A 16,755-nucleotide genomic window follows, 5' to 3' on the forward strand; every position below is an offset into this window, starting at 1 on the left:
GAAGTTTGTGGACAGACAGGCAAAGTGAACCAATTGCTTAACCCTACTTTTCGCTTTGTGTGAGGTTGGGGGGAGGCGGGGAGGTGGGTGTGGGGGTAATGAACCTCATTTCAAACATCATAACATCACGTTTTAAGCATATGCAATCAGAGCACAATTTGCAGGTGAAAATGTAGCAATGGAACAGATAACAAGAGGCAATACCATTCCCAAAGATATTGATGGAATTATTTGATATTTGTTTATTAATAAACCACATGATACCTGATAAACTCCTACCCCCTTCCCTCGACCCAGCACAAAGTGATATCGCCCAGCAGCGGCATCTCCCCTCCATGAGCTATGAAGTCCCAAGGGGTTATGCTGCAAAGGGACCGACACTCAGCTTTGGGCCTCCAGCACAGAGCAGCGTGCCACGGGAACCCATGAACAAGAACCAGTCCGATCCTCGTTCTTGGGTCTCCGTGTTGGACTGGCCATAAAGGCGAGACTTGGTTTGAAAAACGAGAAAACAATGGTGCAGAGCGTTCTAGATGTTGGATTTGCGACTTATTTTTAGTACAGGAACTCGAGCAAAAAATAACTTGCTTTTGGTGTCAATCACCAGGTAAGTACTGTATAGTATAAGTTGGCCATTTTGAGGTTGTGTTTGAATACCGCATTAGATACAAGGGACAAATTTTCCAGTTTCCCATTTACAATTCAAGGCTTTTACGAGCATTCAGCTCCTAACTCAATGTTTATTAGTGATGTTCGATTACATGGGGGGTGAGAGATTTCAGGTGTAATTTCAGTTACTGGGTGACAGGATGAGAGGGAGAGAGATGGAGATAGATGTGAGAATTAAAACCACAACAGGATAATACTTTCAGTCAAACAAAAACCCTTTAATTTTCAAAGGATATAAAATGCGAATGGAATTCAATTCACACAAGATTTAATATAAACCTCTCTGTAGTAGACCTGCAACCCAACGACAGATATTCCTAGATTTAACTACCCAACCATCCCCATGTTTCTTGTTTTTTTTTTTTACCCGAGCATACACTACCGATACTGAAATTAAACTTGAGAAATAAATTGCAAAAAGATCCCCCCCACCTTCTTCCCCAAAAGGACGAGGAAATTGTGCGAAGATCATTCATAGCGATTGCCGTTTGAGTCAGATTACCTGGAGTTATCTCCTTTCCCCATCTGAGTGGTGTCCCTTGACCACACGTCGAGTTTACCTGTCTTTCGAAGATATGATACCGAGTTTTATTTAATTAATAAATTAAATCAGACCTTTGAGAACCTAAAATAAATAAAAGCGATCAACTTTAGATATATAGAACACTTCGTCACTTTGCCACCATCACTGACTGCCCGGCAGTTTATTTGTAACGAAAGCCGATCTTTAGGTTGGCAATCCATGAAAAAGTTAAAGTCCACATGATGCTAATTCTTTGCTTACAGAAAGAATTAATCACAAAGCCTACACTGTTAAAGGTGACAGTTACTTAGATATATAGAGCTGCAGGGTGTTTTACGATTGTGTCAAATATTTTCACCTGCTGTGGGAAGTCCTAATGTACCATGTATGCAATGAACAGCATAGGCCAAGATATCAAACTTGTCACTTAAGGTATAATTTTCCCTACGCCATTCAAACAGTTTGCCAGGCCCAAAAGCAGTTTCCTTTCAATCCAAATCCCAAGCAAGGTTGACCCCTGCTCCGTCGTCGGCCCTCCTGCCAAGGCTGCCGGGGCACGTCGTGTATTCTCTTTGAGATTGTTCCAAAATTAAAATAAATAAATAGTTTACTTGCAACTTTTCTGCAGTTTCCTGGCAGGACTCCTCTTCCAGCTGTTGTAAAAGTTTGCATTGATGACCTTAATTGTGTTGCACGGGGAGTTCCAATTGAACCTTTGCCACGAGTTAAGTTGGAAAAAAAAAAAAAATTGCATAAATTATTTATACTCGTGTCCATGAGTATTCTGATGTTTGTTTTATAAAAGTTTTGTCTTGTACAGAAGTGAGAAAATCATTAAAAGACTTTTATTAAGTCATATCGTGTGAACATCGACAATTGTTTAAAAACAAACAAACAAGCAAAAAAAACCACCAAACGATGCTGTATTGTACAAAAAATAAATTTGATTGGCATCACAATCAGCATCTCCAAGGTGATAACATGGAATCTCTTTGCAGTAATGTTGAACAATGGGATGGCAATTCGATAGGTAAAAATAAAATAAAAATTCCATCAGCGGCGTTTTGTTCAGAAGTGATGCAAGCAAGTCCAGGCAAACAGCAAATATGAAGTACATTATTAACAGAGCTCTTGCGGAGATATTGCCGGCAACTCGTACAATTAGCAGGCACGAGATGCACAAGTCAGCAGAAAATGGCCGCAAGATCATGCTGAAAAACAGCCAAGTGGCTAATGGGTTTGTGTGCAAAACAAGATGAAATGCCTCATTCAGCGATGTTTGTACCCACCTTTACTTTGGCATGGCACTAATAAACATGTCCGTTGATCATTGGGGTATAGAGGGTCATCAAAAACTTTGATGAGGGCCATCTTATGAGGCACCATTGGGGTACGTTTGCCACAAACACCTGGCAATGCAATAATGTGATGTTCAGGCAGCCAAGGCATTGTGCGATTCAGTTACATCGTGGCCATCGGGCCTGACCAGTGCACGTTAATGGATGATCGTTTGCGTATTGAAGTGGGAATTTTTTTTTTTTTTAAGGATGTAGAAGAATCAAAAATAGCTCCAATATTTACATTTGGGTATGCTGTGCCGCCAATCATGTGTGCTTCAAGTATCACATATCACTCGGTGCCGGCAAAACATTCTTACATCAAACCCGAATCCTTCCCTCCATGTAGGTATCAGTTGAAGGCTGACCACCGATGATTTGCAAGCACCGTTTGTCCGATATCCCAACTCTTGATGAGATAATAAAACAGTCCAACAAGGGCAAACTTATCAGGAATCACTTCACAGCTGCTCTGGGGTACTGAAGGCTTCATATAAATTGGCTGCAAAGTTCTCGATAACATCCATTGTAAGGAGTTCCTGGGGAAAACGAGGCATTAGGTTTTTCCAGTACTGTTACCAGCCCACTTCTTCCCTAAGGCAATAGGGAAAGCTGTTACTGCAGTTTGAACAAACATTGGAAACATTAAACAACTGGGCCTGTTCAAACCATGGATTTCCCATTGAAACCATCAGATTCTTACTTTGCCTTCACTATCAAGGGACACATCCACTTGCCCATTTTGTTGTTCTATGTTGTCCTTCGTATCCGAACAAGGCTGTTCACATGAAGCATGTGAACTACCTGCTCAATGTGTTTAGTGCAGAATCTGCTGCACAGACAGGAACCACACTCTGAGATACGCAGCAGTGTAGCCTGGTGTTGAGAAACCTCCAAGAGGAACAGACCACTTGCCCAAAGCCCATGCAGGAATGTGCAATTTGTTCAGGGTGCCAGCGATAACTCACCAACTATTAACAAAGGACACCATGGGATATTTAAATGTCCAGCAACTAATGCTGGTAGACAGGATGCCAGTTTATCATCCATCCGAGGGACGGCACGCGCATTGATGAATCATCCTGAATGTGAAACATTGGGTTTACAGTTTGTAGCTGGGTCAAGATTGGAACCCAAGCGAAATGGTTTAGGAACGAATGTGCATTCTGTACCTCGAGGCCATCCTGGCTGCCTATGTACAATAAGTAAGAACGTGTGGTCAGGCTTTCCGGATCAGAAAGGACAAGGTTGTGGATATGTTAAGGCATAGTTAGGTTACTCAACACAGCATGACAACCTTTGTGTTCCACCAAAAAAATCTCACCTGGATGAAATGATTGGGGGTGTCACTGCAGATAGAGTGAACCTGTCCATTGAAGATTGGAATGAGTTTAGCAAGAGGAAGGCTGTTTGGTGGCCTGTACAAGAGGAAAACACGGAATGAGTCGAGAAGTCCCTACATATGGTTGGAAGGAATTTTTTAACATTTATCTCAGGCATATGGAGTATCATAAGTCATACAGGACAAGACACACGTATTCAATCAGCGTACCCTAACATGGACACTAGTATTTGACAAATCGGCATTACACGGGATTTGAACCTGGGATTTGTGAGCCACGAGTTCACACGAGAATGCTAAACAAGCCATCCCATTCAACTAAACCTGTTCAGTAAGGAACTGCAAATTAAGGTGGATTGGTGCGCAGACACACTCGCACGATTCGGCTTCCGGCAATGGCGCAGAGGACGGTTCGAAGAAGCGTCCCACATTATCCATCAGTCTGGCAAAGCCGATGTCAAGGCAGCTTTGCAGCACCAGATTAAAGTCATGGCTGCAGATGCAAGAAGAGAAGTAGAATCAGGTTCACCCGAGGTTGATAATGGCAAACAAGAGTAAAATTTTTTTTATTTTTTTTACAATATCCAGACGTACCTTTCCATCATGTCCCGCGTTTCATCTAGGAGCTTCAACGTTGTCCTTTCCTCGTCTGTAGAAATACGTGCCTGCAGCACAACCATAAAGCAAAACTTTAACAAGGAGCATCCCGAGATTAGATTCACAGCACACGAGTAAGAGCAACAGCCATTAATCAAAAGAATGTTAATTTGGCTTGAATGGAGATCGATACGACACGACTCCACAATCACCTGCTATAACACACGTGCACGCACACACCAATTAGGTCATTGGGTGCATGCTGCGTCTCCCACGGGAATATAAAATGTGAAGGCCAAACAGGTACAGTGCAGCCGAAAAAGCAACACACGAAAAAGGTGAGGGGAAAGCTGGAGGGGAGGAGAAGGAAAGAGAAAGGGGAAAATGGGAGAGAACAAAATAAAAAGCTTTCTGAAACCACTTGCAGGTAAGCAAGAGTGAGGTACCTGTGCGGAAAAGCAGTCATCTTCATCAGGCAGCATGAAGCGTACAAGTGGTGAGATGCTAGGTGAATGTCCTTGAGCAAGGCGCACGGTTTGAATTTTGGTGCCTCCTATCTCGGATAGATTCCCCAATGTCGATTCTTCAATGCGACGGCGAATGTCAGTGATAAAGTCTCGTAATTTGGCCTGCGAGATGGCCTGCTTAAGCTGAACGCTGCGCAAGTGGGGAAGTGACAAAATGGCTCAGAGAAGCCTTTCTGATGGGAAACCATTCTATCTGTGTGACATTCCTTCATCATCTAGGCATGTCAAATGCAAACCCGTTTAAAAACAACAACCTTTCAACTACCGTTCAAAATAAAAGCACAAGTTTGCTGCACTCACCATCCGAGCACATCCTGCACCACACCCTTCACCGACGTGACGAGCTGTCTCAGGCCTGCAGAAAACAAACTCGCTGCTGCACGTTGCGTACACACATGCATGGCATGCACTTTACACGACGGCATCACCTTGAAGTTACAAGAAACGGGGATCGGAAAAATGAAGATTCCATACCATCACCCAACAGGTGTTCGACGGAGGACAGGTAACGCTGCTGTGCGCCATACGACAACTTCAGCTTCTGCGGCGAAAGAAGACACAAATTAGAGCTCTGCAGGAATGTTTTGAACTGGTGCTGTCCCCAAACTCAGCAAGTTGCTCTTCTGAGCAGAGTCTGAGTCAAGCCGGGATTGGGTGTCAACTCGGAAAGAACTCGGATGTTTAAGTTCCGTAGAAGTGGACATTTTCGCGCATTCCACGCTACAACGGAGAAGCGTGGCTTTAACAACGCGCGAATATATTTGCCTTTTTTGGAGAGATTACAGCATCAGATCACACAAAAAAAAAACCTGAGTACCGTACTCACAGCCTACGGTTGTCAGTCACGTCGTAGTGAGTAACAAGCAATGTGCTTGGGCCAGCATGTGTGCCATAGGCCTACGTGGTTTGCATCGACAGTACTGTGCTTCAGCGTTGACCATTCAACGGCAAATACGCTTCGTCATTTGAAGCAGATTTCAAAAGCGGACGAACTTCAATGGTTCACTAAACCGGCAAGCTTGGTTAAAGTAGAGCTTGATGCACTGTCTGTCCGAGCTGCTGACAAAGAAAGCTGGGACAGGTGAAGGTCCCGTACCAGTTTGGAGACGGTGATGACGATGCCAGAGATCGGAATGATTAAAAAATACCCAATGCTCCAGGGGACCATGAATTCACCAATCTCCCCCATCCGATTAACTATCGATTTGATTGACTGTACTTTCCCGTCGTATTTTCATTGGTTCCGTATGATTTACACCAGGTTCGTAAAGCTCAGCTTTGAAATCAAGTAAGTTTTGATTACCAGTTTCTCTTCAGTTCTGCTTACACTGCAGTTCATTTCCTCTCTTCGAAAACGGTCGACAACGTCGAGACGGTCATGTGTTTTGTGACCGCTCCGTGAAATTAAAAACATGCGGACACGCGTTCATGTCGCTCAGTGTGAAAATTTCCACTTCTACGGAGAACTTCTTCTGCTTACACTGCACTTCTACGCTTACGTAGGCCACGTTGCCATTGCACCTCAGCATGCATAAGCAGGTGCGTTCCCTACCTCCGCGGGAAAATTAGTGTAGAACGCAAATCAAAAGTGCCCACGATATAAACAGCCGACTCTTCATTGGGTTTCCTGGACCAATTTTTGCTGGTGTTCAGTGGTGAACGTGACCAGGATACAAACGTTTTTTTGTTTGTTTGTTTTCTTTTAAATTGCAAACTTATCCGAGTTCCGAGCCGATCTGGGAGCCGGCATATTTTGCCGAGATTACCAAGACGGATCTGAACCGAGGCCCAGCACTAGTTCGAACCGAAAATCCCTGGTCAACGAAGTCTCAATTTTAAAGCTGTGGGGGATTACCCGTCCAAATGCACCAAAGTTCTCCACACGGTTGTCCAGATAGATATAACCGCCGATGATGTTGAGCTGCACACAGAGCAGCACGGCGAGTGTGGAAGTGCTGTACACGGCGACGATGGCACGGCTGAAACCTGAACGGAAGCGGGAGCATGCACCTTCACGACAATTCATAAAAAAAAAACCAAGCACGAATACAAAGTGTTTACGAGATGGAAGCAACATGTGTTGAAAGTAAACAAAATTAAACAGATTAACATTGTAATACATTCGGGAAAACTATGGCCACTAACATCTTCAACTATGAACGTGTGACACCGTGGAATTGGGAGAATAAAAAGTAAATACTTGCCCAATATCTTTAAGTCTTCCCAGATTTCTAATTTGTTTGCTGGCCTGAAACATCAACATGATGATCTGTTAACAAGAGTATGAGGTTATCAACGAGGACGTGTGCGTGTAAACAACAAAGCCGGCAGTACAAAATGTGCTACTCACTTTGACTTCAGGACAGCGGTGAGGCTTTCAGATTCCAGCTGCTGTACGATGGATTTCCTTAATGATGGGATCATTGAAAGAACTTGGGTCGGGAATAGTAAAATAAATCATCGTTATTGATATAGTACAGTTTAAGCGATAAATATCATTTGCATCGATGCATGTTTTGATGACAAACTACGACTGATGAAGCAGAATGGCTGTGCGCTCAGATTCTGGGTGAGACAAATAAATCCGTCAGGCCGACTCCAATTCCAGCGAAATTATAAATCGCTACCTTCGTCACACAAATAGTGATCTGCATGGGCGGCAAAGGAAGTAAGAACAGATTAAAAAAAAAAAATTCCTTCCACCTTGAGTAAAAGGAAAAACTAACGTTTCGGGTCTCACCCTTCGTCGGAGCAAAAGAGGGAACAATGGGGGCAGAGGTTCAAACAGGAAGACTTGCACAATTACGTCATCACTGATGTGCTGGGAGTGATGAGCACCGATTGGGCAGAGGTCTCCACATCACGTGTGATGTGTATGGTAGAGAGGGATAGGAAGAAGAGAACTGGAAAGGGAAAAGAAAAAGAAGACAAACTAAGGGGGAGGGAAGAATGTCGGTTGATATTTCAGCTGAATTAAATCTTCTCATTTAAACCATGCGGTGCTAATAGTCCAAGTTTACAGGTGGTTTCCTCTTCTGTGAGTTTCTGTGAGTCGTTGTTTCCATGGAATAGAGCCAAACCACAGACTGACGTGCGATGAACAGAGTCCTGTGAGGTTGAAGTGACGTGAGACTAGATTGCCGATATCGTCGTCGTGAGTTCTGACATCAACGAGATGTTCACGAAAGCGATTTTTGAAGTCGTCTAGCAGTTTTAAGGATGTACAGTTTGTTGCAGAGTGACCACGAGATACAGTAAATGGCATTGCATGAGGTGCGTGTGAAATGACCTGGAATGGCGACGGTGGAGTTCCGTCCCGACAGTGATTTGGTGGGGTTGATGAAGTTGCAGTTATTGCAGCAGCTGCGTGTGTATGTGAACATACCTGGCTGGAGATTTGAAAGTAATGTGCCTTTGACAATATAAAAAAAAAAAAACATCCCCACAATCTTGCAGTGAAAACGACGATTCAGAACAATCATGGGATGCAACACCAGGACACAGATACAGCTTCTATCTTCTCTCAACCACCATTTAAGGTAATGTTTAACTGTTCTTACTATCCTAATTCCAGCCACACATCGCATGGACGTGGTCATTTATGTAAGGCAGACAAAGGTTTGATGTAGGGGGGCACGGCTGTGCCGTTCATGCAGTGCCCCCCATAGGTTAGAGCAGGGATTTGTGATTTGCTCAGGTTGCTGGCGATAGCTCGCCGTGGGATCTTTAATATCCGCCAATGCTCGCAGACGGGACAACTAGTTTAACGGCCATCGGAACGACGGCACACACATTTAAGCCTCGCACTGCCTGCGAGACATCACGGTGACAGTTTATAGCACGGTCAGGATTCAAACTCACACTGGATATCTCAGTCAAACTTCAATGCATGTCATTTGTTTTTTTTTGAACAACTACTTTTGTACTCAGACCCATTGTTACAACATGGGTGTAATTGCGAAGTAAAGATCATTTGTTGGCATCTCAAATAAGGAGCTAGAGATCAGACTGCACTTGGAATGAAATGCAGAAAGGATGAAGTGTGCCGACGTCAATGCATCCATCGAGCACGAGAAACATTCCAGCACCTGTGGAAATGCAGGTTCTTTGGCTATTCTCAAAGTGGTGTTGTCTCCGTAGCTGCGCGAGTAGCTCCGTTGCCTCTTGCTCCTGGAGCTCAACGAGCTTGCGCTGCGCATAATTCCCCAGCACGTACAATCCTGTGTACGAAGATACATTTAAACTCTCATCATGATGTATTTTCTTTCACTTTACATCCTTCAATCAATTAATTTAATGTACCACACACTTGGAAGACTGCAAAGCAGATAGCGAAAGTGAGGTGCGATGTGACGGGGGTGAGTTGCTTGAAGGATGAAGTGGGACAAATCGTTGTGGACCCAGATGGAATTAAAGGAAGATGCAAGAGATGTATGGAAAGGCTGTTGAATGCAGAGAATGGATGAGATGGCAACATCGACAGTAACCCAGTTTTAGGACCGGTAGAGAAGATAACTGAGAAGGAAGTGGAGGAAGCGATAAGAGCAATGAAGAGTAGAAAAGCGGGAGGGCCGACGGGAGTAGTGGGAGATAGGTTGAAGGCAGCGGGAAGTTGGGGTGTGAAGAGAATGACAGATCTGTAATCTGGTGGTGAAAGAAGGCCGCATTCCAGTGGATTTGGAACCAAGTACCCTCGTCCCTCTGTACAAAGGGAAAGGTGACCCTCCGGACTGTGGCTCGTATAGAGCAATAAAGTTGCTGGAGCATAAAATGAAGGTATTGGAAAGGGTGTTGGAAAAGAGGATAAGGAAGAAGGTGAAGATTGTTGAAATGCAATTTGGATTTATGCCGGAAAGAGCAATGACAGATGCGATTTTTATTGTAAGGCAGTTGCAGAAGTACAGGGAGAAGAGGAAGTTGTTGTTTGGGTTTGTTGATCTGGAGAAAGCAATTGATTGGGTTCCACATGAAGTAATGACATGGGCATTGAGGAAGTTAGGAGTGGAGGAATGGTTGATCAGAGTAGTGATGGCAACGCACGAGAGAGCACGCACAGCTGTAAGTGCGAAGGATGGGAACAGTGGTGAGTTTGAGGTGAAGGTCGGGTTGCACCAGGGGTCGGTACCAAGTCCACTTCTATTTGTAGTTGTGATGGAGGTGCTGGCTCGGAGCGCAAAGGAGGGTTTACCGTGGGAGTTGTTGTGCGCAGATGATTTGGTGTTGATTGCGGAGAGTATGGATGGACTGAAGGAGAAGATGAACAAGTGGAAGGAATGTATGGAAGCAAAAAGTTTGAAGGTGAATATCGGAAAGACAAAGGTGATGGTGAAAATAACTGGGAAGTGGCCGTGTGCTGTGTGCAGGAAAGATGTTGGAGTGAACTCAATTCAATGTACAATGCGCGTACGTACAAAGCGTACAACATACGCTCAATTCAACGTACAACGTACAAAGCATACAACTATATCTACCAGGATCTAGTTGTATGCTTTTGAGAATGAGTGGGTTCATTGAAAATGTTGTGGTGTGAGAGTGTCATTCACAGTGTGGTAGCTACATCCAAGTGCAAGGTGTGCATAGAGGGAGTTACAGATGGAGGAAATGTTGAGTTGAATCTTGGAGATAGCATGAAGTTGGAAGGTGTGAAAACATTTTGCGACCTCGGAGACACGCTGAATGGAGAAGGTGGATCACACTCGGCGACGGTTGCGAGAGTGAGATGTGCATGGAAGACGTTTCGGAAACCGAGTGGCGTGTTGACGAGGAGGGAAGTGTCGTTGAGGTTAAAAGGAAAGGTGTGTGCTGCATGTGTGAGAAGTGCTACAATTTATGAGAGCGAGACAAGGGTAATGAACGTAGAACAGCAACGAAGGCTGCAAAGAGTGGAAATGCAAATGGTTCGGTGGATTTGCGGAATATCGTTGAGAGAGAGAGGAAGAGAAATGATGAATTGCGGAAGATAATGGGAATAGAGCCTGTGATGGATGTTGTGAAGAGAAACAGGTTGAGATGGTTGGGTCATGTGTTGAGGAAGGATGAAGTGACTGGGTAAGAAGAGTGATGGAAATGAATGTAGATAGAAGTAGAGGATGGGCAAGACCGAGAAAGACTTGGCTAAAGGTGGTGGAAGAAGAAATGCGGGTGATGGGGTCAACAAGGGGAGATGCAGAAAATAAGGCAAAGTGGATTAGATTGTCACGGGGTCGCAAGGCTAAGCCCGCTCTAGCAGGGAAAATGGCCTTAAAAATGCCTGTTGTTGTTGTTTACACACTTGGCAGAGCATCTGTGCAACCAAGGGTTATGCTGCCTGAGGTTTACAGTTGTCCATCCCAGCAGTCATTCAAGACAGGGATTTGTGATTTGTTCAGGGTGCCGGTGATAACTCACCTACTCTTCATTCAAGACACCGTGGGATGGCAGATGAGATGCCCAGTTTATCGTCATTCTGAGGGACGGCAAACTCAATGATACCTTGCCCTGCCGCTGAAACACCAGGATGAGAGTTTATAGCTGGGTTGGGATTCAAACTCAGGCTCAACAGTTCAAAGTGTTCACATATCTCTCTCCGCCTGTAATTCATAATTTGTGGTCTATGGACCCACAAGGGGGTTGTGAAGGCATTGCCGTAGATCCACAGCAGCGGAGGTGAGTTACCCCAACTCAAATCGATGGGACTTGTCGCGTTCAAATAAGGTGTCACCAGGGAACGTGTGCAAAGGCTTGGAGTCTCCAAGGCCTCCAATGGACTTAGCAGCCGTGCCGCCATGATAGTTGTACATAATGAGCTGAAATGTTTGGGACGGGGGGTGGGAGGGTGAGTTCACAAAGGGTTCGCACACCCAAAAATGTTTGGACCAACTGCTCTACACTCTAGTGGCAACAGATTCATCCTTCGATACAGCACATAAACGTCGAGTGAATGTTCCTGGACATTCTGCTTTTGATGGCTGGATTCTTTTTTCTGTTTCGGTTTTGAACAGTCTCAGTGCCCGTGGAACCAGTCCAAAGGTTGAGAAACTTCCAAAGGAGTCAATAATGTCTAAAGGTTGAGAAACTTCCAAAGGAGTCAATAATGTCCGAAGGTTGAGAAACTTCCAAAGGAGTTAAAATGTCTAAAGGTTGAGAATCTTCCAAAGAGGTCAATAATGTCCAAAGGTTGAAAAACTTCCAAAGGAGTCAATAATGTCCGAAGGTTGAGAAACTTCCAAAGGAGTTAAAATGTCCAAAGGTTGAGAAACTTTTCCAAAGGAGTCAATAATGTCCAAAGGTTGAGAAACTTCCAAAGGAGTCAATAATGTCCAAAGGTTGAGAAACTTCCAAAGGAGTCAATAATGTCCAAAGGTTGAGAAACTTCCAAAGGAGTCAATAATGTCCAAAGGTTGAAAAACTTCCAAAGGAGTCAATAATGTCCAAAGGTTGAGAAACTTCCAAAGGAGTCAATAATGTCCAAAGGTTGAGAAACTTTTCCAAAGGAGTCAATAATGTCCAAAGGTTGAAAAACTTCCAAAGGAGTCAATAATGTCCAAAGGTTGAGAAATTTCCAAATGAGTTAAAATGTCCAAAGGTTGAGAAACTTTTCCAAAGGAGTCAATAATGTCCAAAGATTGAGAAACTTCCAAAGGAGTCAATAATGTCCAAAGGTTGAGAAACTTCCAAAGGAGTCAATAATGTCCAAAGGTTGAAAAACTTCCAAAGGAGTCAATAATGTCCAAAGGTTGAGAAACTTTTCCAAAGGAGTCAATAATGTCCAAAGGTTGAGAAACTTTTCCAAAGGAGTCAATAATGTCCAAAGGTTGAGAAACTTCCAAAGGAGTCAATAATGTCCAAAGGTTGAGAAACTTCCAAAGGAGTCAATAATGTCCAAAGGTTGAGAAACTTCCAAAGGAGTCAATAATGTCCAAAGGAGTCGATAATGTCCAAAGGTTGAGAAACTTTTCCAAAGGAGTCAATAATGTCCAAAGGTTGAGAAATTTCCAAAGGAGTTAAAATGTCCAAAGGAGTTAAAATGTCCAAAGGTTGAGAATCTTCCAAAGGTTGAGAAACTTTTCCAAAGGAGTCAATAATGTCCAAAGGTTGAGAAACTTTTCCAAAGGAGTCAATAATGTCCAAAGGTTGAGAAACTTCCAAACGAGTTAAAATGTCCACAGGTTGAGAATCTTCCAAAGGTTGAGAAACTTTTCCAAAGGAGTCAATAATGTCCAAAGGTTGAGAAATTTCCAAAGGAGTCAATAATGTCCAAAGGTTGAAAAACTTCCAAAGGAGTCAATAATGTCCAAAGGTTGAGAAACTTCCAAAGGAGTCAATAATGTCCAAAGGTTGAGAAACTTTTCCAAAGGAGTCAATAATGTCCAAAGGTTGAGAAATTTCCAAAGGAGTCAATAATGTCCAAAGGTTGAGAAATTTCCAAAGGAGTCAATAATGTCCAAAGGTTGAGAAATTTCCAAAGGAGTCAATAATGTCCAGAGGTTGAGAAATTTCCAAAGGAGTTAAAATGTCCAAAGGTTGAGAATCTTCCAAAGTTTGAGAAACTTTTCCAAAGGAGTCAATAATGTGCAAAGGTTGAGAAATTTCCAAAGGAGTCAATAATGTCCAAATGTTGAGAAACTTCCAAAGGAGTCAATAATGTCCAAAGGTTGAGAAATTTCCAAAGGAGTCAATAATGTCCAAAGGTTGAGAAACTTCCAAAGGAGTCAATAATGTCCAAAGGTTGAGAAACTTCCAAAGGAGTCAATAATGTCCAAAGGTTGAAAAACTTCCAAAGGAGTCAATAATTTCCAAAGGTTGAGAAACTTTTCCAAAGGAGTCAATAATGTCCAAAGGTTGAGAAACTTCCAAAGGAGTCAATAATGTCCAAAGGTTGAGAAATTTCCAAAGAAGTTAAAATGTCCAAAGGTTGAGAATCTTCCAAAGGTTGAGAAACTTTTCCAAAGGAGTCAATAATGTCCAAAGGTTGAGAATCTTTTCCAAAGGAGTCAATAATGTCCAAAGGTTGAGAAATTTCCAAAGAAGTTAAAATGTCCAAAGGTTGAGAATCTTCCAAAGGTTGAGAAACTTTTCCAAAGGAGTCAATAATGTCCAAAGGTTGAGAAATTTCCAAAGGAGTGAATAATGTCCAAAGGCTGAGAAATTTCCAAAGGAGTTAAAATGTCCACAGGTTGAGAATCTTCCAAAGGTTGAGAAACTTTTCCAAAGGAGTCAATAATGTCCAAAGGTTGAGAAATTTCCAAAGGAGTCAATAATGTCCAAAGGTTGAAAAACTTCCAAAGGAGTCAATAATGTCCAAAGGTTGAGAAACTTTTCCAAAGGAGTCAATAATGTCCAAAGGTTGAGAAATTTCCAAAGGAGTTAAAATGTCCAAAGGTTGAGAAACTTTTCCAAAGGAGTCAATAATGTCCAAAGGTTGAGAAATTTCCAAAGGAGTTAAAATGTCCACAGGTTGAGAATCTTCCAAAGGTTGAGAAACTTTTCCAAAGGAGTCAATAATGTCCAGAGGTTGAGAAATTTCCAAAGGAGTCAATAATGTCCAAAGGTTGAGAAACTTTTCCAAAGGAGTCAATAATGTCCAAAGGTTGAGAAACTTTTCCAAAGGAGTCAATAATGTCCAAAGGTTGAGAAATTTCCAAAGGAGTGAATAATGTCCAAAGGCTGAGAAATTTCCAAAGGAGTTAAAATGTCCACAGGTTGAGAATCTTCCAAAGGTTGAGAAACTTTTCCAAAGGAGTCAATAATGTCCAAAGGTTGAGAAATTTCCAAAGGAGTCAATAATGACCAAAGGTTGAAAAACTTCCAAAGGAGTCAATAATGTCCAAAGGTTGAGAAATTTCCAAAGGAGTCAATAATGTCCAAAGGAGAAACTTCCAAAGGCCTAGGTTTGAATTCCAACCCAGCTGTAAACTGTGCACACCATCCCTAAAACAGACGTTAAAACGGACGTCCCGTCTGCTGCCACGAATATCTCACGGTGTCCTTTGTGTGGAGTATGCAAGCTATCGCCGGTACATTTAAACAAATTACAAACTCCTGCCTTAACTACTTCTGGGAGAGGGATGGCAAACCGCCTGGCATGACACTTGGCAAAAAAACTGCTTCAGCAGAACCAATACTCGGTACCACAGCATGGTACATCGGTAACGGCATCCACCACTGAAGGTGGACCGAGGTTGTGTTTTCATCCTTGTTACTTGGTAAAAAAAACAATCTCAAATGAGCTAAAGGCCCGGTCACACCTTGACGTTTTAGCCAATGTATGCCAATTTTTGAATTTTTTTTCTAAAACGCTGGCACACGTTGAATACGTTATGGGTAAGTTTTGATAACATTGAGAGCACGCTGAAAAACACTGCCATACGTCGTTGTACGCTGGCTTTAAACGTTGTACTTTTTGGTTGTCCTCAAATTTTTTCATGCTTGAAATTTCACGACGTATGCCAGCGTATGACTCACACGTTCCGCTACGCTGGCTACAAGTTGTATGCACGGTCTGCGATCGTTGACAGATGTCAACACATGCTACTTGTAAGTTAATCATAAGTTGAGACACGCCGAGGTAATGTTTAGCATACCCGAAACTTATTTCTAACCTATGATTAACGTGTTGTTGGCACGTTACGCGATCGTTGCCACACATCGACAGACGTTACTTTTAAGTTACGCATAGGCTGAAAGACGTCGGTATAATGGATCATCCTTGCGTCAGCGTCCACGGCCACGGCCAGGACACTTATTTGCAGCATTCTTCAAACTTTTCTTCAGCATGATGAGGATGTTCACACTTCGATGTCTAGCTTGGCTATGATTCCAATTGTCCATTGGCAGCGTCTATTTAAAATAGTCGAGTTTGAGCGTTTTAACACGTTCAGAAGAAACGCTTCAAATTTCCAAACCCCAGCGTCAAAAAACAAAGGCGAGTGACAGCAATTGAAATCGTTCATTGTAAACAATTAAAATAGCTGAGTGGTACCGTTTAAAAGTCGTTGAGTGTAAAAAAAATCCAATTGTTGAGCGCAAGCGTCTACTTTCAATAGTGGAGATGCAGCCATTTAAATCGTTGAGTGGCAGCCTATGAATAGCAAACTCTACGTCACCGGCAAAGATAAACTGCCGCATGATATGGATAAGTTAGGCTATCGTTGGGCATAGTTTGTGAACGCCGGCTTCACGATAACTATTCGTTGGTATATCGTATCTATAAGTAATCAAAGTGCTCTATGCACATTATTAGTTCATTGTGCATTTGTCCAACCCGTTATGAATAGACCTAAATCGTAAAAACAAGCTATAACTCATTGTTGAAAAAGCCCCATAAAAAATTAGCCGCGAAGAACTTCGAACAATGGTGAAAAGATGTCTCCTACCCATAGACACGCGGACGCAAGGAGGATCCATCATAACCCACACCCTCCCTCTCACACTCACCTACTACTAATACTAATACTGATACTGATACTGATACTGTTACTGCTGACATGGACATCGACTCAAAAAGGACTCGAAAACACTGTTGGGTTCCCCTTTTATGAGCAGCATTTTTATCTACCAATTCCCAAAACCGCTGGGAACACGTCTTTATATGGCAGTTGTAAGGTAGAAACACGTTCATTTTTTTTTTTTGTCGACCGGAAGACGTCATTGGAATACATCTACATACGTCGATGTGTGTTGGGACTACGTAAAGAATTGGTTCAAAGCACGTCAAACATAAGTTAGAAATAAGTTTCGCGTAAAAAAGACATTACCGCGACGTGTTTCGACTTATGAGTA

The 16,755-nt window shown here is 42.8% G+C and overlaps 2 protein-coding genes across 9 annotated transcripts in view; one reads left to right on the plus strand and one right to left on the minus strand.

Moving 5' to 3' along the window:
* The window catches only part of LOC147026370 (sodium/potassium-transporting ATPase subunit beta-1-interacting protein 3-like), a 298,816-nt gene extending 296,768 nt beyond the window's left edge, over positions 1 to 2,048 (plus strand). For all 6 annotated transcript variants that reach the window (XM_085881744.1, XM_085881745.1, XM_085881746.1 and 3 more), the window contains one exon: positions 298 to 2,048. Coding sequence is in view for 4 of the 6 variants with exons in the window: in XM_085881745.1 (XP_085737871.1) it covers positions 298 to 307 (10 nt within the window). In the remaining 2 variants the exon portion in view is untranslated. The remainder of the gene's footprint in view (positions 1 to 297) is intronic.
* The window catches only part of PEX3 (peroxisomal biogenesis factor 3), a 16,944-nt gene continuing 2,204 nt past the window's right edge, over positions 2,016 to 16,755 (minus strand). The window contains exons 1-12 of one of the 3 annotated variants that reach the window (XM_085881739.1): positions 9,084 to 9,215; positions 7,736 to 7,898; positions 7,346 to 7,643; positions 7,200 to 7,243; positions 6,851 to 6,981; positions 5,470 to 5,536; positions 5,296 to 5,350; positions 4,915 to 5,125; positions 4,466 to 4,536; positions 4,245 to 4,364; positions 3,854 to 3,947; positions 2,016 to 3,068 (exon numbers count right to left, since the gene is read on the minus strand). In XM_085881739.1, coding sequence (XP_085737865.1) covers positions 2,991 to 3,068; positions 3,854 to 3,947; positions 4,245 to 4,364; positions 4,466 to 4,536; positions 4,915 to 5,125; positions 5,296 to 5,350; positions 5,470 to 5,536; positions 6,851 to 6,981; positions 7,200 to 7,243; positions 7,346 to 7,419 — 945 coding nt within the window. In that variant the 5' untranslated portion in view covers positions 7,420 to 7,643; positions 7,736 to 7,898; positions 9,084 to 9,215 and the 3' untranslated portion in view covers positions 2,016 to 2,990. Of the gene's footprint in view, positions 3,069 to 3,853; positions 3,948 to 4,244; positions 4,365 to 4,465; positions 4,537 to 4,914; positions 5,126 to 5,295; positions 5,351 to 5,469; positions 5,537 to 6,850; positions 6,982 to 7,199; positions 7,244 to 7,345; positions 7,899 to 9,083; positions 9,216 to 16,755 lie in introns of those variants that run through there. The other 2 variants (XM_085881737.1, XM_085881738.1) reach the window with 2 other exon arrangements.

The sequence above is a fragment of the Eptatretus burgeri genome, chromosome 5 (genome assembly GCF_056783735.1).
Source record: "Eptatretus burgeri isolate ZD-2024b chromosome 5, Ebu_testis_v1, whole genome shotgun sequence".
Classification (NCBI taxonomy): Eukaryota; Metazoa; Chordata; class Myxini; order Myxiniformes; family Myxinidae; genus Eptatretus; species Eptatretus burgeri.